Consider the following 26,612-nt stretch of genomic DNA (forward strand, 5'->3'; position numbering starts at 1 on the left):
GCCTATGAAGGATGCAATGATGCATAAGAAAATGAAGGATGCATCTACAAAGATGCATAAGCAAATGAAGGATGTCTCCTCCAAACTTGGACTGGGGTGCCACATCTCCTCGCCCCACGAGCTAGATAGTGCGCTGTATTATTCCCTTCCTGCGCCACATGAGTGAACTGAATACTCTGAAATCTTACCCTGAAGCTCCTGATACGATCAACGACATCTCGTGCCTAGTACGAACTTACATCTCCATTCGCTTGTAACACAGTAACCACTTGCAAACAGTCACATGAGTCCTTGAGCAGTAAGGTCCGAAGCTCCCTGTCGGTCTTATCCTCGACTTGAATACCCGGCGATGTGCTATGAGCTCCCTTCCTTGCTAGCCTCAACAACACAATTCCCATCCTGCAGAATCCAACCCACAGTTACCCTCCAGTCACGCGAGAGCAGCTCCAAGATTTGTCTCAACACCGAGACTTCCACATGCAGATCGACACTGTCTAAGTTATGGAGTGCCTCCGCCAAACTATACTTATTATATTTTTAAAAAATGGGAAAAATTTGTTGGATTATGTGTAATAATATCAACCAAATATTCATGTCTATTTTCAATAAAACACGCCTAAAATTTGTAAATTTAAAATTTTAAGAATCAAACATAATACACCAAAACACATTTGTAGTTTATATAAGGGATATATTAAGAATTAAAACACTTTAAGCAAATTATTACACGTTAAAAATAATTTTACACTATACAAAGCAATACCCCTTTGTCGTATTGTCCACTCCAAGTCTCCAACCTAAACCCAGTGACAACGTGCTTAAACCCCCAGACCCGAATATCTACCCTCCAAAAGCACCACCACTGGAAACCTCTATCAACTGATCGGCCACACATTCCGACGATCTTCTAAGCAGAACCACCACCTCCACCGCTCAAACCTCCATTTTCTTCCAATTTCACAGCTATACACCACTCTACCGCCACCGCTGCAACCATTTTCCGCCGATGAGAAGGTTCACGTGGCTAACGCCGGTAAGCAAATCAACGCACAAATCTCAATACCTTTCAAAATCAAACTGTTCCTCTTTCTCACGCACCGTCCCTCACTTCTTCTTCCAATGCAGTTCCGGCGCCACTTGCTTTCCTCTCTTTCCTCAGAACCTATCGTCGTCGATAAAGGAGATTCGTTGCGCAAATTGTTGACCTCTCGCCAATGGCTGCTTCTCGCACGAGGTACGTTTTTGCGAAGTTCGCTTGTTTTTTCGCAAATTAGTTACCATTTCTATGTTTTTCTGATGGGTTTTGGTTTAAATGTTTGGGGTTCCAGCTTTGGGAAATTGCAGTTTTGTCACGAAAATGGAGGATTCTTTATCGTCGAGAATGCCGTTGAGATTTCGTCATATTTATGCTGCAGGTTTTGATTTTTAGTTGAAAATGAAGTACCTTGTTTGAAATTATAGATGATTTTTGGATGTATTTGAGGTTTTCATTTGGTTTTGGTTGTTGCAGCATATTCTTCTTCGGCTGAACGAGATTATTATCGGACTCTTGGTGTTTCTGAAAGTGCCAGTCAGGACGAGATAAAAAAGGCATTTCACTCGGTGCGTGATAAAAAAATTATGTTTTGGTAGAGTAGAATAATGATGAAGTCCAATTGGAATATAAATGATGATTCAGTTTTCATCTTTGAAAACTTATAGGCGGAAAGGTGAATTTTATTCTCATTGGTTGGTACTTGGTTGGAGTGATAGGAATGGAAATTAGATGATCTATTCTAGTCATAATGATGAAGTCCAATTGGAATATAAATGATGATTCAGTTTTCATCTTTGAAAACTTATAGGCGGAAAGGTGAATTTTATTCTCATTGGTTGGTACTTGGTTGGAGTGATAGGAATGGAAATTAGATGATCTATTCTAGTCATAGTAGTGTTAGTGTTACTAAACTACATGTGAGGCTAGGGGAATCATATAACGTTTTTGTTTAATTTAGCACTATGCTTTTCCTATAGTTGTAGCTTCATTTTTGCTCATTTACAAGAGGAAAACCTTGCTGCTCATGATAGTCAAATTGTAGCCTCTTTTTTTTTTTTCCCCGTTTTTGTCTCTTTATTTTTACTCTTCTACTAACCAAGCATATATTATTCTTACTTATCCTGTTTGTGCTTTTTAATAAGCTAACCTAGTTCTTGTTGATTTACATTTTTATCCATAATCAGAATTTATCTAGCCACTGGTTGATCAATTCATCACATTGTTACTTTGAATATTAGAGTTTGAAGTCTCATGCATGCAGAAAGATACAACTCAGGAATTTTTTTGAATGATTAAGGTGTTAACACAGTGAGAAGGTCAGAGAGAGAGAGAGAGAGTTTCATTTAGATGATAAGATGAGGTGTTGACGTGTTGTCATGTATCTTCTTGTCGTGAACTACCATAGTCACAGCAGCTGATTTGGGATAAGATTAGGTGTTTGAATTTGATGTGAAGCCCATGTATTTTTGGTGTTTCCCTAAGATATGCTGCAAGATTTGGTATATTTGCTTCCTTGATGTTGTGCTTTTTCTTTGATTTATCCTTCATATAAAGTAATTCTTTAATCCTTCAAATTCATAGTAATTATATTCTATTTGTTTTAATAAATTCTTCTTTTATCCGAGAAGTTCTTACTTAAAATCAATAAAATGTAATATTTAAAGGCTTAATAATTTCCCACAATTTTTCAAAGGGGTTATGGCTTATAGAAGTCATAATGTTCTGCAATTTTATCCAATACAGCTGTTTTCAGAGCTTAAATAATACTAAAATCAGTTTGCCTGACATTTTCGTTTGCAGTCCCAACTCCCAATATATGCTGTCACCACACTCCTTTGACAACAATATTTGAAAACCAAAGGTCTTCGTTTAGCTAATGCTATATTATGACACTTTTGTGCTTTGTACCAGCTCGCTAAAAAGTATCATCCAGATGCAAATAAGAATAATCCATCTGCGAAGAGGAAATTTCAAGATATAAGAGAAGCATATGAGGTCTGGATAATGTATTTATGAATATGAAATATTCTTTCCTCACAATATCTGACATCTATAGTCCTCCCTTCTTCTTGCTACATCTGTTATTGTCTAAATTAATTACCAGAATAACATTTTCACGTGTCTTTTTGCTAATGTAATTTCAGACATTGAGAGACTCTAAAAAGAGGGCAGAGTATGACATGGTAATTCCCCCGTCCCCCCATATGCTATTTAATATTTTTAGTTCAATATCGTAGTTACCTTATGTGGGGTTTGTCTGGAGCTTCAGTTAATCAAAGCTATTCAAACTTTCTGTTATTCATAGTTTTCATTCTTATATAAGATGTTGAATTGACCGACTTTGTTCCAATATTTTCTCCCATGAATCACTTCTTCAACTGAAGATGCGATCTAGAGGTTCAGAAAACATAGAATATGGAGATGCTGATACAGAAAGGTTTAAAAATGCTTTTCGATCCCATTTTTCTGATTCATTTCATAATGTATTCTCAGAGGTAATTCTTTTCTCTCGTACATGACTTTTTGGATTCGTTTCATATAGTATTGTCCTGGGAAATCTTATAATATTCTTAATCTTGACAGATATTTGAGGAAGCAACAACTCAATTCTCGTCAAATATAGAGGTCAGCTTAGCCCTTGCTTCTCTCTTGTTGCTTGAATTAGGTTCCTACTTCCTACATTTCCAAGCTTAACCTTTTGCTTATTACTTTGCTAAAATAGGTGGAGTTGTCTCTTACTTTCTCAGAAGCTGCGACAGGATGCACTAAACATGTATCATTTGATGCGTTCGTTCCCTGTGATTATTGCAGTGAGTAAAGTTAAATATTCTCGGAATTAGGGAAGTCCTAGGGAGAAAATTTTCTACATAGGAATGAAATTACATGCTTTTATTGTGTTAGGAAATAGTAAAATACTGTCTTGAAGTTTTACAGTTACCAATCTGTGTGTGAAAATAGCAGAAGGCAGGCTGTCTGGTCAACCAGAGTTAGGGTGTGTTTGTGTAAACAGATAAATTAAGCGCTTATGGCCATAAGTGCTTATCGTACAAGAGCTTATTCATAAGCTATTTGAAGAAATTTATTGAATTAAGTTGAAAATATGTTATAAATAAGAATGAGCTCTTTTTCCTAAACTTTTTGGAAAAGCTTATGAAATTACGCTCAAAACAGCTTATAGGTAGGCCATAAGCTATTTACATAAGCTCTCTCAAACACTTGCATAAGCGCTTATGCTATAAGATAAGCTCAAATAAGCTCTTCCAAATGGGTTAATGCAATTTTTTGATTAGAATCACTCATGGAAAATTCTGATAAATGCTTTTTTTTTGACTGCTTGAATGTGTGCTTGTGCAATGAGTGTATTGAATTGAATTGAGTCTAGAGTGTCAAATTCGGGCTGATCCAACCCATTTGCTCACTACAGGACAAGATATGATTTAGTTGCGGTCTGGTAACTACGTAACCCTGGCCTGCCCTTTGATGGGTTGCAGGTCAAATGGGCCAGCCTATGGGCTCTCTTAAAAAAATTCTGCAATCTACAATATTACATTCTGACTTAAAGAAGAACACACTGCTCAATAAATGTCTAAGCGAAAGGTAAAAAAAGTGCTTAAGAAAATAGTAAGTAAAATAAGTAATAAAAAAACTTTGATGTTTATTATTTTTCATTTAATTTTTTATTAATTTTAGATATGATTAGATTAAATAAATATTCAGGCCAACTGGCCAGCCTGCACTGGGTTGGTTGATTTTAAGGCTGGGCTGATATTGACCCAATGCGTGCTTTAACTCAGTTATTCAAGCTGACCCATTGGGTTGGACCATTTTGATTGCCATAGTATTGACATATGGGTAGCTTCTCCACCTTCCCCCTCAGTCTTGCCTATTGTAGAGATTAGTCTTTGATGCAGAAATATTACTAATGAACAAAATCCTGACTAATATTAATTGCTGACTAAACTGTGTCTACAAAAAGAATTCTATAAGCTGAAAAACTATTGAGGAAATAATCAAAAGTATGTACCACCAGATGTGGAAAATGTTGTCTATTTTGGAATCTGTTTGTAGTGCATTTTACACTGGATGTGTAAGATGTTCCTCTTGATCTAATAATTATCCCATTTGATGCCAATCAATTTCTTTATATTAATCCAGATGGACAGGGCTATCCACTAAATGCCACTCCAAAAGTTTGTCCAACATGCAGGGGCTTAGGCCGAGTAAGTGCCTTGAATGATCATTGTTGATTATTAATGACATAATATTTTTAAGCAAGATTTGAACTGTGCACGAGACAATTTCTTTTTCTTGTATTTGTGTTATCAGGTATTAGTGCACTCTTTCATTCTTTGTTTTGATGATTTTCTACCAGGTTACAATCCCACCATTTACATCAACATGCATTACTTGCAAAGGATCTGGCCGTATCATTAAGGTCTTTCATAAATGTTATATCAATTAACTCTTGTGAGGTTGGTTAATAAGTATTAAAATTTAATATTTTGTGTATCTATTTTGTGCAGGACCTGTGTAAGTGGTGTGGGGGATCTGGGGCTGTTGAAGGAATGAAAGAGGTCAAAGTTACAATACCAGCAGGTTGGTTTTTATTGCATGTATTGAAGTTGCCTGGAATGTAGCTTGGCTAGAGCTCATCAATGTATCTGAACATATTGGAATAAACTCGTTTGTTGTTCTTGTTGTAGCTTGTTATTCATGTTGGAATTCTTTATGCCCAGATTATTAGTTTGACCAACTTTTAATCCTTTATGCTCAATTTAAGTTGATATTGAATAGTCTTTGATCTCTATTTGAGTACTGGTATAAACCATAAAATTTTAGAAATATAAAGTTTTATCCATGCTGCAGACCTGTCCTGCCTAGATTTGGTTTATCTTCTGGCAATAATTTTTTTTATATATTCTATCTGGTATCCAAAAAGGTAGATTTTTTCCGTTAGTCTTATAATTTTGAATGAACTGCTAGGCGTGGACTCAGGAGATACAATCCATGTGCCAGAAGGTGGGAATGCTGCTGGAAGTGGAGGTCGACCTGGAAGTTTGTACATTAAGATAAAGGCAAGTTTTTTTTTTTTTTTTTTATAGAAATTCCCTGTCAAATATTCAGTGTAGACCACACTACGTTGCCCACCTAGTGGCCTGTGAATCTGTAGCTTCACCCAAACTTGGCATTATTAAGGGGATATTGATACATAAGACCCATACAGGGTTATTTTGGCTGGCTGGGGCCATTGCTTCCCTATATTTCGTAGAAAAGCTATTGAAGAAAATATTTATCTTTCAAAGTTAAATTTACATGCTAGCTTCCTTTATGTGCACTTTCTCATTTAACTGATCATTTGAAGTTGTAAAGGGCTCTAGAAAATGTAAAACCACGCTCACATGATGCTCAATGCTTGCATATGAAATACACCTCTTATTTGGTTGGAAATGGAAACTAATTCTGTCTCCTTAACTCTTATGTATTTGATTTATGGAGTACTCTTCAGAATTTCAACTTCACTCATAATACAGTGAATGTCGATTTTGGTCCTTCATAGATACATGCATCATTGGTCCTCTAATTATTGGTGACATTCAATTGGTCCTTCAGTGACAATTCATGCCAGACATTTTGTCCTTGTAAGAACCAACTTGGTGACACTTATATCAATTTGGAGCATAAATTGACATTATATCCTGTTTGATGCATTCATTGACAGAAGACCAATGTAAGAGATAACTTTGGGTGGCCAAAATGGAAACTTAACAAAGTTGTTTTTGCTTTGTTTTCAATCTTCAATGGCTTTACTCTATGAAGTATTATCTTCGACATGGAAATGTTAAAGGTGAATAGAAAATTACTATTTCACTATGAGTATAAAAGCAGGATAAAAGTGATAAATCAGTGATAAGAATTCATGCGAAGGTTAAATTAACTAATTTAATAAAATGAAAAAAACCCTAACTATGATAACAATTATACTATAAATGAAAACTCTCAATATATAATAATCTTACTGGTATAATATGTTCGTGAGCAGGGCTTATTCTGTTCTATACTTCTATATGTATTGGAACATCATTTCTCCCTGTTGATGTAGGTGGCTGAGGATTCAGTCTTTGTCAGAGATGGTGCAGATATCTATGTGGATTCTAATATTAGCTTTACACAGGTGAGAGCTAAATATATTGTAGTAGTTTCTGATGAGCTAATGGTCTTTTGGCCCTTCTAGTGCTTTTTGATGTTCTATCATCGGAGTAAAGAGGGGAAAGGCCTGACCATCGCATAAAGGGGGAGCGCACACCTTTTCTTATGCCATTGCTTGTATTTTGTCATAGAGTATTGTTTTAATGGGTCCCATTTTAAGAACACAAACTATAGTTTACTCCTTAACCATCTCGATGTTAACGTACCTAACTCTTTCAGTTTTAACTTTTTACAGGCTATTCTTGGTGGCAAAGTTGATGTTCCTACTTTATCTGGGAAGATGGAAGTAAAGGTAAGAGAAGCTATGCTTTGTCAGTATAGTTTTTTTTTAATGTTGCAGAAAATTTTATGGGAGTAGAATTGCCCTTTCAAAGTTAGAGTGCACTATGATCGACAAACCTAGGTGGTTACCCCAGTACCTCCTTTAAGACACATGAAGTAGATGGAGGGTGAACAAAATAGACACATCCAAAGTATGAAGATTATGATAGCTAGTAGACATATTAGAAAGATGAGAAAAGGGTGAATCAAAGCTTAGAAGTTGAGAAGGAAATGGTTAATCAAGTTGATAGCAGTGGAAAAGGTGAGGAGGAACAAAATATTCAAGTAGCCAGGCCATTTGTTGAGTATGTCAATTTTGCTGCCAGCAATGCTATTTTGTTGAGCCATGTATGGAGAAGACCTCTAAGAAATAATTCCTTGATGTTGTAATAATGCTTGAAATTCATTAGATATATATCCTCTCTAGAATCATGTCATGAACCAACTATCCCAAAAGCTTAAGCTGCTAGGTAAAAACAAATGAATGATTTTATATAATATTTCTAATATCCCTCACGCAAGATCTCATTGGGCTTGAAAGGTTTTATTCTTATTACTACTACTATTATTTTACCTGGAATCACAGGATTTAGACTTGCTCACAAGGAGAGTAATTATGATAAGATGAAAAGAACACTCAACATCCCAGATTTCCCTTTTAATAATGAGTTCATGCATACATATGCCGATGGCATGTAAATTGGTTGCATTTTCTGTATCTCAGCTAAAAATGAAGACGATAAGGGTGACACATTTTAGGGACTAGTATTTTTCAGATTCTTAAATATCCGCTTGCAAGAAGGGGAAAAATTGGAAAAAAATGATATTGGTTTTGTAATGCTTTTTGACTAAATGAGTCCTTTCCGCTGACTGATAAAATTCATTGTGTACGTTCTACTTTAAAATTTCTGTTTTGAATCATTGTGCTCAATGAATATTGTTTGGTGGGGAAAAACTAGCCTGGCCTTTAGGGAGGGACCTTCAACTTGCAAATGGAAATATTTTATAATATGACTGACTGCTTGTTTTGAACTATTTGATCTAATAATGTGCGATTATGTCCTTCAGATACCTAAGGGTGTTCAACCAGGACAGCTTCTGGTCTTTAGAGGCAAAGGTTAAGTGAAGTGTTTCCTCTGTCATGAAAGATTTGGACAAGTCTATTCTCCTTTTATTTTATGCGGTTCAGTATATTTACTATAGTTGGTAATGCAGGATTGCCAAAGCATGGGTATCTTATACATCATGGGGATCAGTATGTGCGTTTCCGTGTTAATTTTCCAACGTAGGTTATTCTTGTGTTAACCCTTTTTTCAGTTTAACTTCATGCACCATAGTGTCTTTTGTGCAAAGCAATAGAATGTATTTCCATATAATGCCTGATCTCAATTTCTTGTGATACTGTTTGATATCATGGCATCAGGAAAATTGAATATTTTATTGTCAGCTCTCCTTTTTCCTGTTAGTTTAGTTATCAGCTATTTACATAACTAATGAAGAGGGAAAAATGAAATTGAGTAGTTGTTCAAGATTCAAGAAGCACTCTTTTGGCGCATTTAGTGCCGTTGTACTATTTTACTATGTTAATGGTTTAGTCAATGTTTGCAACTATGGGAATGGAAATTGCTGCATAGGTTTTTACAGTTGTCAGACAAAAGATTATTATTACCAAATTTGTCTTCAAGTGATGTTTGTGTGCAATAGGAAATCAGTATTTGTATCAAGTTCTTACCATTTTTCCATCTCTATGCATAAGAACTAGCCTGCTTATTACTAAGTTATGTTTTGCATCAATTCACTTTTGGTCCGCTATTCCTTGTTTTAGTGCAATTAACGAACGACAACGTGCTATACTTGAAGAATTAGCGAAGGAGGAAATAAAGGCAGGAAACAGCTCATCATTTGAAGAAAACTGGTATACCCTTTATGTAACTTGTTATTGTGATATTTTTAGTTGCCTTTACATTCAAATCAGATTTGACGGTTTAGTAGCTATTTAAATTTGGTAAGGTGTCAGCTCTGAGTTCTGAGTGACACTATTGTAGAATATAGTTAGTTTGAGTGCTTTGAAATCCAACCTATTTGTGTGGAGAAAATGTTATAAAGTGTATTTTCCTAAAACCTGTGGCCTTTTGGTGGTAATAGGGCTAATAGGGGGGGGGGGATAGAGGGACATTGACTTTGTAAACACAATCCAATAATTGCTTAAAAATGCTTCTTTGGGTATGTTTAGTAAGATCAGATACCAAATTTAGTTGGAATCTGATAGACCCTTACGTCAGGAGTGGGCTGCTATTGATGACCCAAGGCCCAAAGTGTGGCGTGTTTATGAAAGAAGGAACAAACAAGGAAGCTTCCAGATTAAGTAGTGAGCTGGCAGAGAGAGGCTAGAAAGTTTGTTACAGAGAATCAACGTGTGTGTGTGTGCATAGGAGTGCTTAAAAGGGAATTTCTGTTAGGAATAGAGAGTATGAGAGAATATTGCTTTTGTCAGAAAGAATAGAGAATTATGCTTTCTCTATAGGAGCCTAGCTCTGGAGTAGTAGTGACTACTGTATTCCCCAATTTCCATTAATCAGTTGACTCATTCCATTTCATTTTTCTGCTATTCTCCTTTACTGTTTTATTGGTCTGTATCAAATTGGTCCGACCTGCCGGATCCAAATTCGAGAGGTACCAGTGTTGTTCGGAGAAGAAGGTCACGAAACAGAGACGCATGCCACCAAGGAAAATGGAGGCGAAAGTTGCAGCCCTGGAAAACGAGATCGCAAATCTGCGCACCACCTTGACCACGATGCAAGAGCGAGCGGAGAGTCACCAAGCACAGCTACTGGAGATGCTGGCTTCGAACCTTTCCAAGCAAACACCAGAGAAAACACCAGAGAAAGGCGACACTGGAAGCATCCTTCAGGATGTGTCAGCCACCAAATCTGGGAAAGAAGATGGAGGACCTTCATTAGTTTCTGGTTGGACCAAGCTGGAAGGGGGTTTGCTCGATGAGTTCCGCAAATCCGCCAAGAAGGTGGAGCTCCCTCTTTTCAACGGCGAGGATCCTGCTGGGTGGATTGCCCGAGCAGAGGTTTACTTCCACATTATGGGTACCAGTCCTGAGGTTAAGGTGAATCTGGCCCATTTGTGCATGGAAGGATCAACGATCCATTACTTCAACTCACTGCTGCAATTGGATCCAGGGCTAACCTGGGAGAAGCTCACAAACGAGCTGCTGGAAAGATACGGATCTGCGAGTAAAGGGGATGTGTTCGAGCAGCTATCAGATCTCCAGCAGAGAGGCACAGTTGATGAGTACGTTCTGGAATTTGAACGCCTTTTGTCCCAGACCCCCAATCTCCCTGATGAGCAATTTTTCAGCTACTTCATTCATGGCCTCCGGGAGGACATACGAGCACGGGTACGGAGCATGCGTACCTTGGTGCCTCTTCCACGCTCTCGGTTGATACCGTTGGCAAGGGCGGTGGAGACGGAGCTCCATGGACCAGGCCACACCTTATCGGGCTCGAAAGGTAATGGGCCTCGCTCGGGTTACGGGTCTGGTTCTTCTACCCGACCAACCCATTTGTCTACGACTGGATCGGGCCCATCGGGTCAAAAACCCAATCAGGGTTGGGTCATGGTGAAGAACAAAGATGAAAAGGGAGAAAGACGGGACGACAACACCAACCATCCTCGCACCCCACCACGCGATCGAGGAATCCGCCACTTACCTTATCAAGAGCTCTTGGATCGGCGACAGAAGGGACTTTGTTTCAAGTGTGGGGGGAAATATCACCCCCTCCATCAATGTCCTGACAAGCAACTCAGGATCATGCTGATTGATGGTACAGAAGAAACGGAAGTGGAATCCGAGCAAGATGCAGAAACAGCGGAGCCCGAGGTGGATGGAGAGTGCAGCATCATGCGGCTTGGAGCTGAACCAATCCAAACTAAGACGATGAAGCTGCGAGGGTCAATTTTTGGTGTTCCTATGGTGATTTTGATTGACAGTGGTGCCACCCACAACTTTGTCTCGAGGCATGTAGTAGAGACAATGGGCTGGGTCGTTCAGTCGACACCTGTGCTGCGCATTCGATTGGGGGATGGATACAAGGCCATAGCTCGCGGCGAATGCAGGAATTTGGAGGTTGAGATCGACAATTACCATACCTCTGTGGATGCTTTGCTGTTCGATCTTGATGGCATCGACTTGGTGCTAGGAATCGCATGGTTGGCAACCTTAGGAGAGATGAAGGTGCATTGGGGCAAGCAAACCATGAAATTCCAGAATGAGGGCAAGTGGATTTGTCTCCAGGGACAGGATTGTACTCAGGAGAAGGGAGAAGCGCTGCAGAGCTTTTTGGACAATTGCCCGTGGGAAAATGGGGAGTGTTATCATACTTCTACTGAAATCACACAAAACCCAGAAATTCTGCAAAAGGGAGAGTCCCATTTAACCAGTGTGCAAACACAGCAACTGGGTAGTTTACTTTCTGAGTTTGAAGATGTCTTCGCTACTCCAGTGGGATTACCACCAAAGAGGCAGAAAGAGCACCAGATCACCTTGGCAACAGGATATGGACCGGTTAATGTGAGGCCTTATCGATATTCTCATCACCACAAAGATGAGATAGAGAAGCAAGTTGCGGAAATGCTTCAATCAGGTATTATCCGACACAGCCAAAGTGCTTTTTCAAGCCCTGTGATCTTGGTGAAGAAAAAAGACGGATCATGGCGGATGTGCGTTGATTACCGTGAACTCAACAAAGCTACCGTTCCTGACAAATACCCAATTCCCGTGATAGAAGAATTGTTGGATGAGCTACATGGTGCACGATTCTTCTCCAAACTTGACTTGAAGTCCGGTTATCACCAAGTGTTGGTGAAGGAGGAGGATGTTCACAAGACGGCTTTCCGGACTCATGAAGGCCATTACGAGTATCTCGTCATGCCTTTCGGGCTCATGAACGCTCCTTCCACCTTTCAAGCGCTGATGAACGAGGTATTTCATAGTATGCTCCGTCGAAGTGTGTTAGTCTTTTTCGATGATATTCTGGTATACAGTGCTGATTGGCAATCACACCTCATTCACCTGACTAAAGTTTTGGAAACCTTGAGGGTTCAACAACTGGTAGCCAATCGTAAAAAGTGCTCTTTTGCCCAACAATCAGTGGAGTATTTAGGCCATGTGGTGTCGTTTGAAGGAGTGGCCATGGACCCAGGGAAGGTTCAGAGCATCACTAATTGGCCTACGCCAAAGAATGTAAAAGGAGTTAGAGGATTCCTGGGAATTACGGGATATTATCGCAAATTTGTCAAGGATTATGGCAAGATCGCTCGACCTCTCACGGAACTGACCAAAAAGGATGGTTTCAAATGGAATTCTGAGGCTCAAACAGCTTTTGAGATTTTGAAGACAAGAATTACCACTGCTCCTGTTCTGGTGTTGCCAGACTTTGCCCAGCCATTTACCATTGAATGTGATGCATCAGGTCGAGGGCTTGGAGCTATTCTTCTTCAGAATCGCAAACCTGTTGCTTATTACAGTAAAGCTCTAAGTGAACGCAATCTGATGAAATCCGCCTATGAGAAGGAATTGATGGCCATCGTTTTGGCGGTTCAGCACTGGCGCCCCTATCTTCTTGGGAGGCATTTCACAGTTTGCACGGATCAAAGGAGCCTCCGACAGTTGCTACACCAACGAATCACGACGGTGGATCAACAGAATTGGGCCGCGAAGCTGCTTGGATATCGTTTCGATATCGTGTACAAACCTGGTATCACAAACAGGGGAGCAGATGCGCTTTCCAGAATTTATGATGAAGGAGAACACCAAGCTTTATCCTCTTTTCCTACTTGGACAGAGGGTACTACTTTGATTCAGGAGGTCCACCAAGATGATAAACTAGTCAAGATCATCACGGACTTGAAAGCGGAACCAACCAGCAGACCGGGTTTTGCATATACTCAGGGGGTGCTCTACTACCAGGGTCGATTGGTAATCTCCTCTGCATCTCAGTTGATTCCCAAATTGCTTCTGGAATTTCATGCGGCACCGCAAGCGGGCCACTCTGGTTTCTATCGCACTTACCGGAGGATCGCTGCAAACTTGTATTGGATTGGGATGAAGAATTCCATCCAAGAATTCGTGCGTGGTTGTGATGTTTGTCAGCGCCAAAAGTATTTGGCAACATCCCCTGGAGGTCTGCTCCAACCTCTTCCTATTCCCGAACGCATATGGGACGATGTTTCTATGGATTTCATCAATGGATTGCCCAAGGTCAGGGGAGTGGACACTGTGTTTGTGGTTGTGGATAGGCTATCAAAGTATGCGCATTTTATTCCTCTTAAACATCCTTACACCGCGCGAATGGTAGCTGAGGCATTTGCAAAAGAGATAGTGAGACTTCATGGCATTCCGCGTTCGATTGTCAGCGATCGTGATCCAGTTTTCGTCAGTAATTTCTGGAAGGAATTGTTTAAACTCCAGGGCACTCAGTTAGCCATGAGTACTGCCTATCACCCAGAATCAGATGGGCAAACAGAGGTTATTAATCGTTGCCTAGAAACATATCTGAGGTGTTTTATCTGAATTTGCTTTAAAACAATTGGGTCAGTTAGACTATTTTCTTGGTGTTCAAGTCCATCACTTGCAAGATAGGTCTCTCCTACTTACTCAGACCAAATACATTGGTGATCTTCTTGAAAGAGCAGACATGGCTGAAGCTAAAGGCATCTCTACACCTATGGTCAGTGGTGCCAAACTAAGCAAGCATGGAGCAGATTATTTTGCAGATCCTACACTCTATAGGTCCATAGTTGGGGCCTTGCAATATGCCACTCTTACCAGACCTGAAATAAGCTTTTCAGTCAACAAAGTGTGTCAATTTCTCAGTCAGCCCTTGGAGGAACATTGGAAGGCAGTTAAGAGGATATTGAGGTATCTAAAGGGTACCATTCATCATGGCTTGCATATCAAGCCTTGTTCTCTGCATTCTCCAGTAGCTCTAGTGGCATACTGTGATGCTGATTGGGGATCTGATGTTGATGACAGGAGATCCACCTCAGGGTCATGTGTTTTCTTTGGTCCTAATCTTGTCTCTTGGACCTCTAAGAAGCAAACTTTGGTAGCCAGGTCTAGTACTGAAGCAGAATATAGGAGTCTTGCTAATACCTCAGCTGAGTTGCTATGGATTCAATCATTGTTACAAGAGCTGCATGTTCCCTTCACAGTTCCCAGAATTTTCTGCGATAATATGGGAGCTGTTGCATTAACTCATAATCCAGTATTGCATACCCGCACCAAACATATGGAACTTGACATTTTCTTTGTTAGAGAGAAGGTGCTGAATAAGTCTTTGTTTGTTCATCATGTTCCTTCCATTGATCAGCTTGCTGACCTCTTCACCAAAGCACTTTCTCCTACTCGTTTTGAAGACCTTAGAAGCAAACTTAATGTGACTGAGAAACTAGTTTCTCACCCACCTTCAGTTTGAGGGGGTGTATTAGGATATATGTAGTCACATGCTGACATGGCATTGCTGACATGTCAATCTGTAACAGAATTAGTTATTAGGTGTAACAGAATCAGTTACACAGTAACTGATTCTCTCTCTCTCTCTCTCTCTCTCTCTTAGTAACAGCTTGCTACGCAAGCTTCTCTGATTCTATAAATAGCTAAATGCTATTCATTGTAACTCAACTTTTCAGAAATACAATTCAGTTTACAATTCAGTTAGAATTTCAACAGACTCAATGGTTGTCGTGGGCTGAATATTGGTATAACACAACCTATCACGCCTCTACTGGGATTACTCCGTTTACAGCAGTTTATGGCAGGGAACCTCCAACTATGATCAGATTCACAGTGGGTGAAACTAAGGTAGAAGCTGTGGCCCAGGACTTGAAAGATCGAGATGAAGCCCTTCGTCAGCTAAAAAATCATTTGACTCGTGCCCAGGGGAGGATGAAATCCCAGGCAGACAAGAAAAGAAAAGACAAGAGCATTGCCATAGGTGAATGGGTTTTTGTCAAGCTGCGTCCCCACCGTCAGCATTCAGTGGCTCAAAGAATCAATGCCAAGCTTGCTGCCCGGTATTTTGGCCCTTTTGAGGTCCTTGAACGAATTGGAGCAGTAGCTTACAAGCTACGTCTGCCTATAACATCCCGCATCCACCCGGTTTTTCATGTTTCCTTACTAAAGAAGGCAGTAGGAGATTACCATGTGGAGCAGGAATTACCTACTGGAATTGGTGGGGAGTTTGTGGCTGTTGTGGAACCAGAGAAGGTTTTGGCTGTACGCACCATTTTACAGCAAGCTGAAGCCGTGAACCAATATTTGATTCAGTGGAAGGGAAAGTCTGCAGAAGAGGCCACTTGGGAAGATGAACAAACTCTGATTAACCAATTTCCCGCCTTCAACCTTGAGGACAAGGTTGTTTCTCAAGATGGTGGGATTGATAGACCCTTACGTCAGGAGTGGGCTGCTATTGATGACCCAAGGCCCAAAGTGTGGCGTGTTTATGAAAGAAGGAACAAACAAGGAAGCTTCCAGATTAAGTAGTGAGCTGGCAGAGAGAGGCTAGAAAGTTTGTTACAGAGAATCAACGTGTGTGTGTGTGTGCATAGGAGTGCTTAAAAGGGAATTTCTGTTAGGAATAGAGAGTATGAGAGAATATTGCTTTTGTCAGAAAGAATAGAGAATTATGCTTTCTCTATAGGAGCCTAGCTCTGGAGTAGTAGTGACTACTGTATTCCCCAATTTCCATTAATCAGTTGACTCATTCCATTTCATTTTTCTGCTATTCTCCTTTACTGTTTTATTGGTCTGTATCAGAATCTTCATTGGCGTGCTTGCTTGCTTTGTTTAGTTTTGGTGTTAGCATCTATTTTCTTGAGTGAGTGACGTCTGATCTGATTGTAATGAAGATCCAAAATGGATAACAGGCTTTACCAGCAGCTATCTACTGGTTGAACTTACAGGTGGCAGCAAGTTCTTGAATACATGACGGGCTCAAAGTTTTTGCTGGAGCTATCTGTGCTGACATTATTCCTTCTCTTCATTAACAAAATGTTGAACTGATATTGCTCAAAGTTCAAACACAATAGCGGTGGACTTGCCGAAGACAAATATACATCTGATTGCTGTATTCTTCTCCCTTTCAGAGTATGTACAGTAGAAGGTAAAGCTCTGAATTATAACACATTCATTTAACCTATCTTGTAGTTTCTAGCTTTTCTTTTTCTCTCTCTTTCCTCTGGAGCATACATGTGCCAAGGAAGATCAGAAACATTAGTTCTAGATGTTACTTGATCCTTGGGACTTGGGTACTTATCTCAGGATAGCTCCATGAAGAAGCATATGTCAATTTCATATGCTCATTGCTATGCTAGTAAGTTTGAGATTGATCAATGTTGCTTGCTTGCACTAGTGATAGGTTTTTGTAGAATTTTTCATTTTTTTTTTAAATTTCAAAACATCCACTGACATTTTTTTAGAAGAGTCGCCCAGTCATCCTTGTTGCTTTGCTTTGGGCTCATCCCGTGCTTGGTATACTGAGGTTAAAGAGAAAGACTATTGGACAACTAGTTAGCCAAGAAATGCAAGTTGCATGATTAGCAGAATTGAATATTCATTTTGGGGCCATTAATTGATAGACTGTAGGACAATATTATCGCAATAATTTGGAAAGATATATAACTTTGCTTATCTCCCGTTGTGGCAGGTTATAGATATAGTGAAGCAAGCATCATTTCAGATTTTATTGAATACGGGAATAAATGAACAACGGACTACGGAAATCAAGGTTATTGCTGAATGTAGCTATTACTTGGCGTCTGGTCCCTTTTCAGGTTATCAAACTATCGGTGAATATGATTGATTGCACTGAAACGATGGTAAAAATTAATTTTGTGAGCAGAGTTTAACCCATTTTTGCGGTCATCATTGATTTCAAATTGTAGATGGAAACTTACCTTATTGAATGAAGATATATGAAAATTTTATATTATATACACGTCATATTTCAAGTAGTAGGGATTTGGACTTGTTGAAGTGTGCTCAATGTATAAACTTATTTATTTTTTTTTATAGGCAAATGTTGTTAGTTGTTAGTAATATTAGTAAATTAGTCCGGGTTCGAACCCTGTCCCTTCATCCCACCGAACCCTTATGTCCCCTATCCCTTATTTACCTTTTGCTCAAGTTTAATTTTTTTTATTTCAAAAAAAAGTTTAATTTCTTTTTTTTATTAGAATATTGAGGGTGATTGTAGAGGACATGCAAAGGTATTTGCTGTCATGTGATTAGCGATCACAAGTTCGAGCTAAGAAATTAACCTCTTGCAAAAATGTTTTGTAACACTGCCAACATTAGATTTATAAAGTTGGTCTGACCTCTCTCCGAACCTCGTGCATAATGTTTTGTAGCACCAGGTTTGCCTCTTAGTGAGGGTCACAACGAATTTCAAGTGACTTTTTTATATTAAAAGAATGCGAAAAGATTGAATTTTAACCACCGGAAACTTTAATACCATGAATATCAGAAGTTTAACATGTTGAATGAAAACAAACATATGAATACTTTTATATTATATTTTCATATGTATCTGTTATGATTGCCACAGCCACAATGATTTGAGGTTGAGATCATTTTGCGACGATAATTCTGACTATCAACCATCCCTTATCCATAGTTTACACAATATCAAAGATCATACTCAAACCTTTTGACTACTGGTAGTACTAAACATGAACAGTGGAATGTTACTATGTTTGTATCTGGACAAATATTTCCACAGCTTGAAAGGGTAACGATATGACTTTGTCCTTTTGTGGATTTAGTCAAACTGGGGCCAAAACTGGCCTGTAATAATATTGACAATTCAAAACCAGCTGACAGTGAAATGCAATCACGTATTATTCAGATGAAAACTTTGAGGCAACTCTATTTCCTTCTTTTTCCTGGCTTCTTCGAACTCACCATAAAAGTAGGATACAAAACCCCAAAGAGAGAGCACCAAAGCAAGCCCCTTCTCTGCTTGGAAATTCTCTTTGTATATAATAACAGCTAACACTTCAGTAACAGGAAGAATCGCAGCAATTGTAATGCCAGACAACAACGAGGAAGCGCAGAAGATAACACCTATAGCTCCCAAGAAGAAAAACTGCCACATTATAGCACTCCACACTAGCACAATATAGTACTTAGTTTCCCCAAGCTCATATTCCCTCGCTTCTCTTGGAATCACCTGCAAAAAAATTGCAAGTTGCAACACTCATTTTACTGTTTTAATTTAATGTTGAAAGCAAGTAGTGAAATATTTATTTATAGATACCATGTACACTATATTTTTCTATCACTTTCTGTTACATTACTTCATATATCTTATCTATCACTTATCTGTATTATATTCTTTTCCCTTTTTTCTTATTGGTGAGTGTCTACCAAACATTTTCCAATTAATCAATACTTTTCATTTCTCTAGTCTTAGTATTCTATTAACGTGTCCCCGTAGGATAACTTAAATTGTAGGAGCTAGGGACATATGGGTTGGGTAGGGTGAGGTCCAGGGATCGATTCCTAGCAGGTGCAATTTATCTTTTCGATCTACTAAAAAAAAGTATTCTCGTAACCTAGAACCTAATAATATTAATCAGAAAACAGCATTGTGACCGATTAAAATTTCACCTAGCTAAAATTGTATCAGTTCATCACTCTATAAGCATTATGTTTAAAGAAAAAATATGTAACATCTGTTTCCCAAGGAGACATGGAATAAGTGAGCTAGCAATTACCTTGAAGTCATTGTTTATGATCATCCCAACAGTGCAGAACAAAGTAGCAAAGAAGCACATAACGAGCTGAATCTCCATAACCAGATGGTAAGTAACAACTTGTTTGGTCTTCTTGTACACCAACTCCATCAACGGCAAAACAAACCCATACAAAGCCGCAGCCGCCACTATCATAACAAACCCTATCACGTACTCCCGAGTCGACTCACCGGCGGGACGATCCCCGCCCGAACGGATACCCAAAACCACCGCAGCAAGGGTCAGCAACACGATGGAATTCACTGAGTACGCCGTAAACTTATGCCTCACTAGAAGGTACGCGAAGACGGCGGTGAAGGCGAGGTGGGAGGCTTGAATCAGAGAGAATGTCGACACGGGAAGGCGAGCTACCCCACAGGCGTAGAGGTAGTCATCAAGGCCGGTGAGGATGCCGATGACTGCCGAGGCCAGGAATAAAGGTGGTTTCATGGAGAAGAGCTTTGGTTTTGTGGCGGGTGTTGAGTGGCGGCGGTGGAGGTAGGAGATTGTTAGGGGAAGGAGAATGATGGGGAAGGCAGCGGTTTCAAGGAAGCTTGAGAGCCACATGCGTTTGCCGCCGTGGATGAAGTAGAGACGCATCACGAGTGGGCCGCCGGAGGTGCCTATGGATAAGAGGATGGAGTTTAGTACCAGAAGGGCTTTCTTCATACTTCTTTTGGGTTGTTGTTGTTCTTCTTTTTCTTCTTCCCTTTGGCCTTCTACCATGGTTAGTTACTAGCTAGAATTAGATAACTTGCAGTGTAGCATGTCATAATCATGTAGATGCTAATATAAGTTTCAGAAAAAAATCTCAGGAATCTTATTCTCTAGAATATCATATAATGATAATGTTATTCTATTAATGTATCTTTTAAAAAAGTGTTTGGTTAATAAATTCAATTTTTTTTTCATACATAGAAAAACTAACAAAGAAACAAATGACACTAACTAATCCAGAGAGAGTCCTTCAAGAGAAGAACTTCTAACTCTGGTGATGAAGGGGTCTCAACCAACAAAGTCCCAACCAACGAAAGGGAAGAACCTTGCTTCGCTAACCAATCAGCAACTGAATTTCCATCCCTGCAACTCCAGGCAAGCTCAACACGCCACTCCTTCGCTAACACTGCACAAATCTTACGCAGAATCTGACCATGAACAAGGTGGTCTACACGAGTAGGGCTTGAAATCAATGTAAACAGGCAGCTCTTGACAATTTGAGTTACATATAAGCCTCTAAACACCGCAGTTCCAGGCGAGCAGAAGGCCATCGCGCAGAGCAAGAGCTTCTGCCAAGAAAGGTCCTCCATATATGTTATTAAAATTATTTAATTAAAATATTAAAAAAATATAAAATAGGAATTTAAAAGAAAAGTTAATGGGAAGTAACTTCCATTCCCATGAGAATGTTCATATAAGAATGTAAGATACTCATCCTTAGACATGATAATAACATTTAGAGAAAACAAGGTAAATTGCATGCTGGAGAAGGAGGCAGAGAGCAGAGAGGCAAATGTGGCGGTTGATGTGACAGTTAGGGAGAGAGTAGTTTTAGGGAATGAGGGGAAGGTCCCACGCTGGGGCTTTCGGAGGGTGGCGACAGCCGTGCATGTTGTGAAGGTGGGGCATCGCGATGGAATTGGTGGCTGTGGAGGGAGAGGGGTGCGGTTGAGGGTTTTAGGTAGTCAAGGTTTGAGAGAGCTTATAAGGACGATGTGGCAGAGAGACCATTGAAGATTAGCGCCAGACCCCATGGGATGGGTCAACTCAGTTCACATTATTGCCGGTCATAACTAACGCTAAGTTGGTTGGTGAATTTTGCGCCAGCCCAAAACCGACGCTAGTTGATGGTGTGCAGATGCTAATTCATTTGTGGTGGTGAAATACTCATAAGATTGCGTATCATGCACACCTCAACCAATCAAAATAACTTATTTTATTTAATGGCGTATTTTATTGTTGTTGTTGTTACTTATTTTTATTTGTCAATCTGGGAAGTGTATTGCATGCTTTGTTTAGTTGCGAGAGAAAGACAATAGATGAGCAAAGAGAACTAGATGGGAAATAAAATGAATTTTGTAGGTTGTTTGATATGATAGAAATAAAAGAAAATGAAAAAAAAGAGAAAGTCACTTTTTATAATAAATGACATATTTACCCTAAATAATATAATTATTTATTTATAAATGTGAAAATTACTAAGGCTAAAATTGGAAAGTTAAATAAATAATGTATTCATTCCAGCTTTCTTCTAAAAAGGAGAAGATCAAGAAAAGATGGTGGACAAACCAAATGAAGGTATTGACCAAAAAAAAAACTAAATGAAGGTGGGAGAGGAGTTTCTCTTTACTATCTCTCTTCAACATCTTTCTCACTAAAGTCTTTCTTTAACAAACACACCGTTATAGTGTAATTTTATTCATAAATTTGGTATTATGATTTTAATTTGGTTAATTATTTCCTACAATAAATTCTTAGCTCTTCCCAAGGGAATTTTTCCTAGTAAGATTTTAATGAGACTTGTTTTTTAAAGTCTTTCCCCAAGGAGTTCCTTTGTTTTTTTGTGGTTTTTTCTTCTCTTCTCTCATCTTGTTTGGGGATTGAAGTACCTCTTGTATTTCTTTTCAATATAATTTGATAGCTTATAAAAAAATAAAAATTTCCTACAATAGATTCTTAGCTCCAGCCCTTAGATGCTCCCCAAGAAGTTGAATCATGACAAAGTGCCTTTGCCTATAAAAAAAAATGACAAAGGGCCTTAGACTCCTCTCAAAATACTTCCTCTGATCTACCGCTCCATTTTCATGATATATGAGGTGTACCGGACTAACAAATTAATGTTTCATACAATTAAGAGGGTGTCATCTTCATGTCATCTTCATTTTTAAGATTGCTTATAATACAAGATTAATTATATAAGTAAATTACTTATTAGATAAATATCTAACACACCACTTTACACATGTAGAGAAATATATGAATCATCGCTCATTAGAATGAAACGTATATTGTAGTCAGCCGTTTACCATTTAATGTGAGCACCCGCAGCGAGAGGAATATAAAATTAGTCATTATTGTCAGTAGTGGATACCTCGAGCTCACCTAAAAAAAGAGATATAAAATCTTAAAAAAACAATGATATGATAGATGATGTGATAAATACAGTAGAGACACATGAAGAAAAACCGATAATCACATAGTAGACAAGCAATAAAACAAACAAGTGAAAACATGTCATTTCATGAAATCATAATTCATTCATCAATAGCAGCATGCATATGCTGAATGAATTAGAACAACCTTTGAGCTCGCTTTTTCAACCATAGATGTCTAAATTACATTCTTCAATTCCAAATTTAAAACCAAATTATAAAATACACTTAGCTTGCATGATTCATATGCAAGAAAGATATTAATACTACTTGAATAATGTCTCAAGGATAACACTGTTTTATTCAAATTCGAATTCGATCCAAGCAAGATTTCTTATTCAGTTCCTGGCTTTGCTGAAGCATCAAATAATCTCTGTATGTAATGCCACGATATGCAGGGGGATGATCCTCTTGAACCAACTCCGGTGCAGGACTAACAATGGAGTCAATTGGTGGCCCGTGTGCTGTACCAACAGAAATTCTAGCAGCTTTTTCATTTACCACAGCACGATGAACAACACTCTTGTATTTCCCATTGGTGAGTATCTGAGCACAAAACACATGCATTCTTAAAAAAAATTCATGTATAGAAGAATGACAATAAGTGCTTGAGATTTGAGTTGTATGGTTGTACCTCCAAATGATCCCCAGTATTGATGAGAAAGGAATTGGGTAAAGGTTGGATAGGAATCCACTTATCATTATGTTGAATTTGAAGCCCACCAAGATCATTTTGCATCAGGAGGGTCAAAAGCCCATGATCTGTGTGCGGAGGTAGCCCCATTACATCTTCAGGCTTAGGACATGGTGGGTAAAAGTTGATTACCAGCAACTGGTGAGCCCCTGACTCTAAATTCATCCTTTTATGTATGTAGTTTTCTTCAAGGCCCAAGCTTAGTGATATTCCTTTTAGCAAAACTCCAGTCACCTCCCTGCTCTTTGTGATGTATTCCTCCAAAGTTTCACTGAAAATTACATTGACAAAGAAAAACAAGATAAGAACATTAATGTTACATTTTAACCATATTTCAACCCACATTTCAAATGTTAAAAAAAATGCAACTTAGACATACAATCACTGCGGTGCAGACACCTAACACATATCTTATCTTATTCTATATCTATTATATATGTCACATTTATTATTTTTCTATTTTCTCTTCATTTCTCATTTTAGTTGTTTGTTGAATGTCTGCAGTAAGTGGATGTTTGCAAATTATTTTCTAAGAAAAATATATCTGAGATATTATGAGTGATGTGATGAGAACAAATAAATAGAAAGAAAAAAGAGGGAAACCTTAGAAGAGAAAATGAGTCTGATTGTATCCAAGTATTTCTTTTTGAGATGAATGATTCTATCAGAGTTAATATAAGTATAAGCAGCAAATCAATATTTATGGATTGGTTAGGTAGTTTTGGCTTATATGGTGAACACTAAAAAGATGCACTTGTGTCCAAAGTCTGTAGGGTTCGGTAACCACTGAAAGTGATTAGCTTTTAGCTAATAAAGATTAAATATCTATGAATAGACCGTAAGTTGAGGATATCAATCATATCTACGAAGGAAATTGATGGGATGTCCTTCATTGCATGAATTTGGTCCATCCCACTCTTCGTTGTCCCCCATTAGGTTTTGAATTTCTCCTCCCTAACAGCTAAGTACTGTATTATTAATGCCACTTTTTTAGTCCTAATTATTTCGTGAAGCGCCAAATAATTAATGTCACTTACTCTTTGTATACTCATTTTTGTGATGGTTTTTGATAGTGTTAAAGTTTATTGATATTTAGAAACTGTAACAAACGTTTAGTGTCCAATAGTGATTTATACTGTACAGTAATTAAGTAATATGTGTACGAGACTCAATAATAAGGCAAAATTATGTCTGTGAAGATAAGAGTATTAATGACATACCTAAAACCAAGGGGCTTGGAAGGAGCATGGAAGTGAGGGTGAACATGACACTTGAGATAATCTCTCCAAAACAGGGTCTTGTCCACCATGACATTGAAGCTTGTCCCACATCGTATTGGATCGAATAAATTCTCACCTGAGAACTCCCGTTTTTCTTCCTCAGTCAGATCGAAAAAGCTCTTGGTTGATCTAAGCACCTCACCCCTCAGTTTCTCCGACACTCCATGATTGATTAGCTGCATTATAATTAAAAAACAAACAACACACTAAATGAATTACAAATCATTATATGTTGCAAGCATGATCAAGAAAACTCTACTGTGGACAAAAGCAGCACATATAGGAGTGTGGTGAAGTATATATTTTGTTAAAGTTGCTTCTGGCGGTCAGTCATAAAACTTAAGAAACGTTGCTTCTGTCTACTGTAATTTTAACTTGAATGTGAATGAAGTTAAATGTTTATACCATGAAGAAACCCCAGTCACGACAGGCATCACCAAGTTGTTGGATTGCCTTGGAACGCTCATTGGGATTGGAGGAGATGAGGAGGGAAAAGTCAATGATTGGAACATTCTGTGTTTCATAGATTATGGAATCGTCTGGAGTTTTGGGGCAAATGTAGTTAGAAGGAATAGATCTCACAGCATCGGATTCAACTGACCCTTTTATGGTAAACATGTTTTCTTAGCTCAGAGACTTTTTGCCTTTGGATAAAAGAATGGACAAAGTCTGTTATATAGCACGTGAATTTGTCTATGCTTTGCTATCGGCCTACTTCTCAAACTCTCATAGATGGGGCATTATATAGAAGCGCGGTAACCACCGAATTTTCAAGGACAGTTTCTAAGAACATCAATCCACATCCACATACTACTTAGTGGAGATTATATTGGAGGGCCCTATAGACCTTGGAAACAAGACACGCCTCTTAAGTTTAAACCTCAACGTTTTTAATTAATATGAAACTTCAACTCATATTTGAATACTCAACATTCTTTTCTTTAAGTGTGAGCCACCACCACATTACCATGCTCCTCCTTAGCTGAAGTTATCCATACTTGCACTGTGCTCATAACCAAGAAAATAGGACTTCGAGAAACCGACACTAAACCTTTACTCAAAACCTTAAGACATTGAGTTTACGAGAACATCTCTTATAAAGTCTTCTCCGCGTCAACGAGACACGTCACCTAAAAGTACCGCTAGGTATATAGACGTTCGATATAAGAAGTCGTTATCATAATTAACCATCGATCGATTCATTATGACGTAGACTTTCAATAAAAAAATCTTCACATCATCTACTCGTAAGTAATGTGAAACTCCGTTCACATTTAAATTCTATCAACACAGTCTTCTAAAATAGGGAAGACATATGAGAACTACTCTCTTTGAATTTGTGAAAAAATGAGGAAAAATAGAAAAATGCGGGACCTGCAGTTATAATTAAGGTGGTTGTTACTAGGACCACTAATTTTGTTGCCAATTACTGTTAGAATATAATATTACGAGTTGCAATTACGTACAATTTTTTTTTTGGTGAACTAGCAAAAAAAAATAGAAACAGAAACCAGAAGAAAAACACTCTCAGGTGGCCTTATCTATCTGGGAGACAGCAGACGCAACCAAACCGGAGGTTGATCCCAAGACACGTGAAGGATAATCTAGCTGCTGGGAACATTAAACTTAGCCAATATTATACTCCCTCCGTTCACATTTATAAGAATCAAATGGGAGGTGCACCTTTGTTATTTTTATAAGAACCAACTTGAAGTTTGTAGTGCATAAATTAATTTTGTACAAGAATGCCCTTATTAAATGAATTTTCTCTCTCTTTCCACTTTCTATAGTATTAATGATGCATAAAGATTATGAATAATGAGTGGATGGTAGCTTTGGAAAACTTATATAAATTGATAACAAATTTAATGCAATTACCTAAATTTACTAAATTTCTTAAGAGGTGTGAAATTGTTGTTTGGTTCTTATATTAAGACTATGTTTGGCATGTTTAGCTGATAAGCTAGCTGAAAGGTGAAAAGCTAGCTGAAAGCTTATAAGCTAGCTGAAAGCTGAAAGCTGATAAGCTAGCTGAAAGCTGATAGCTGAAAGCTGAAAAACTACGTGATTGAAACAAAAGTGTTTGGTAGAACTAGCTGTTAAACAAGCTGAAATTGTAA

The 26,612-nt window shown here is 38.5% G+C and overlaps 3 protein-coding genes across 5 annotated transcripts; 1 reads left to right on the forward strand and 2 right to left on the reverse strand.

The window, feature by feature from the left end:
* The first annotated feature begins 782 nt into the window (after positions 1-782).
* Positions 783-17,590, forward strand: LOC130734174 (chaperone protein dnaJ 1, mitochondrial). Of its 3 annotated transcripts, XM_057586508.1 has the most exons (20): positions 783-1,033; positions 1,126-1,234; positions 1,329-1,415; positions 1,511-1,602; positions 2,948-3,031; positions 3,181-3,219; positions 3,421-3,531; positions 3,620-3,661; positions 3,759-3,846; positions 5,192-5,256; positions 5,409-5,471; positions 5,560-5,632; positions 6,020-6,111; positions 7,137-7,208; positions 7,479-7,535; positions 8,633-8,681; positions 8,780-8,849; positions 9,390-9,479; positions 16,538-16,737; positions 17,281-17,590. In XM_057586508.1, exons 1-19 carry the CDS (start codon positions 1,007-1,009, stop codon positions 16,635-16,637), a joined length of 1,410 nt encoding a protein of 469 aa, XP_057442491.1. In that variant the 5' UTR covers positions 783-1,006; the 3' UTR covers positions 16,638-16,737; positions 17,281-17,590. The 3 variants fall into 3 exon arrangements, with proteins under 3 accessions (XP_057442491.1, XP_057442493.1, XP_057442492.1); XM_057586510.1 differs by lacking the exon at positions 17,281-17,590 and having other exon boundaries at positions 16,484-16,737; XM_057586509.1 differs by lacking the exon at positions 17,281-17,590 and having other exon boundaries at positions 16,502-16,737.
* Positions 17,591-18,116: 526 nt separating this feature from the next.
* On the reverse strand, positions 18,117-20,147 carry LOC130734175 (purine permease 1-like). Its single transcript, XM_057586511.1, has 2 exons — positions 19,352-20,147; positions 18,117-18,804 (listed from the first exon to the last, which is right to left on the reverse strand). Exons 1-2 carry the CDS (start codon positions 20,093-20,095, stop codon positions 18,466-18,468), a joined length of 1,083 nt encoding a protein of 360 aa, XP_057442494.1. The 5' UTR covers positions 20,096-20,147; the 3' UTR covers positions 18,117-18,465.
* Positions 20,148-22,577: 2,430 nt separating this feature from the next.
* On the reverse strand, positions 22,578-25,218 carry LOC130734176 (2-oxoglutarate-dependent dioxygenase 19-like). The gene is made up of 4 exons (XM_057586512.1): positions 24,898-25,218; positions 24,433-24,668; positions 23,153-23,483; positions 22,578-23,064 (listed from the first exon to the last, which is right to left on the reverse strand). The coding sequence occupies exons 1-4, from the start codon at positions 25,108-25,110 to the stop codon at positions 22,822-22,824; spliced, it is 1,023 nt and encodes a 340-aa protein (XP_057442495.1). The 5' UTR covers positions 25,111-25,218; the 3' UTR covers positions 22,578-22,821.
* Between the last annotated feature and the right edge of the window lie 1,394 nt (positions 25,219-26,612).

Source organism: Lotus japonicus, chromosome 1, assembly GCF_012489685.1.
Source record: "Lotus japonicus ecotype B-129 chromosome 1, LjGifu_v1.2".
In the NCBI taxonomy this organism is placed as follows: domain Eukaryota; kingdom Viridiplantae; phylum Streptophyta; class Magnoliopsida; order Fabales; family Fabaceae; genus Lotus; species Lotus japonicus.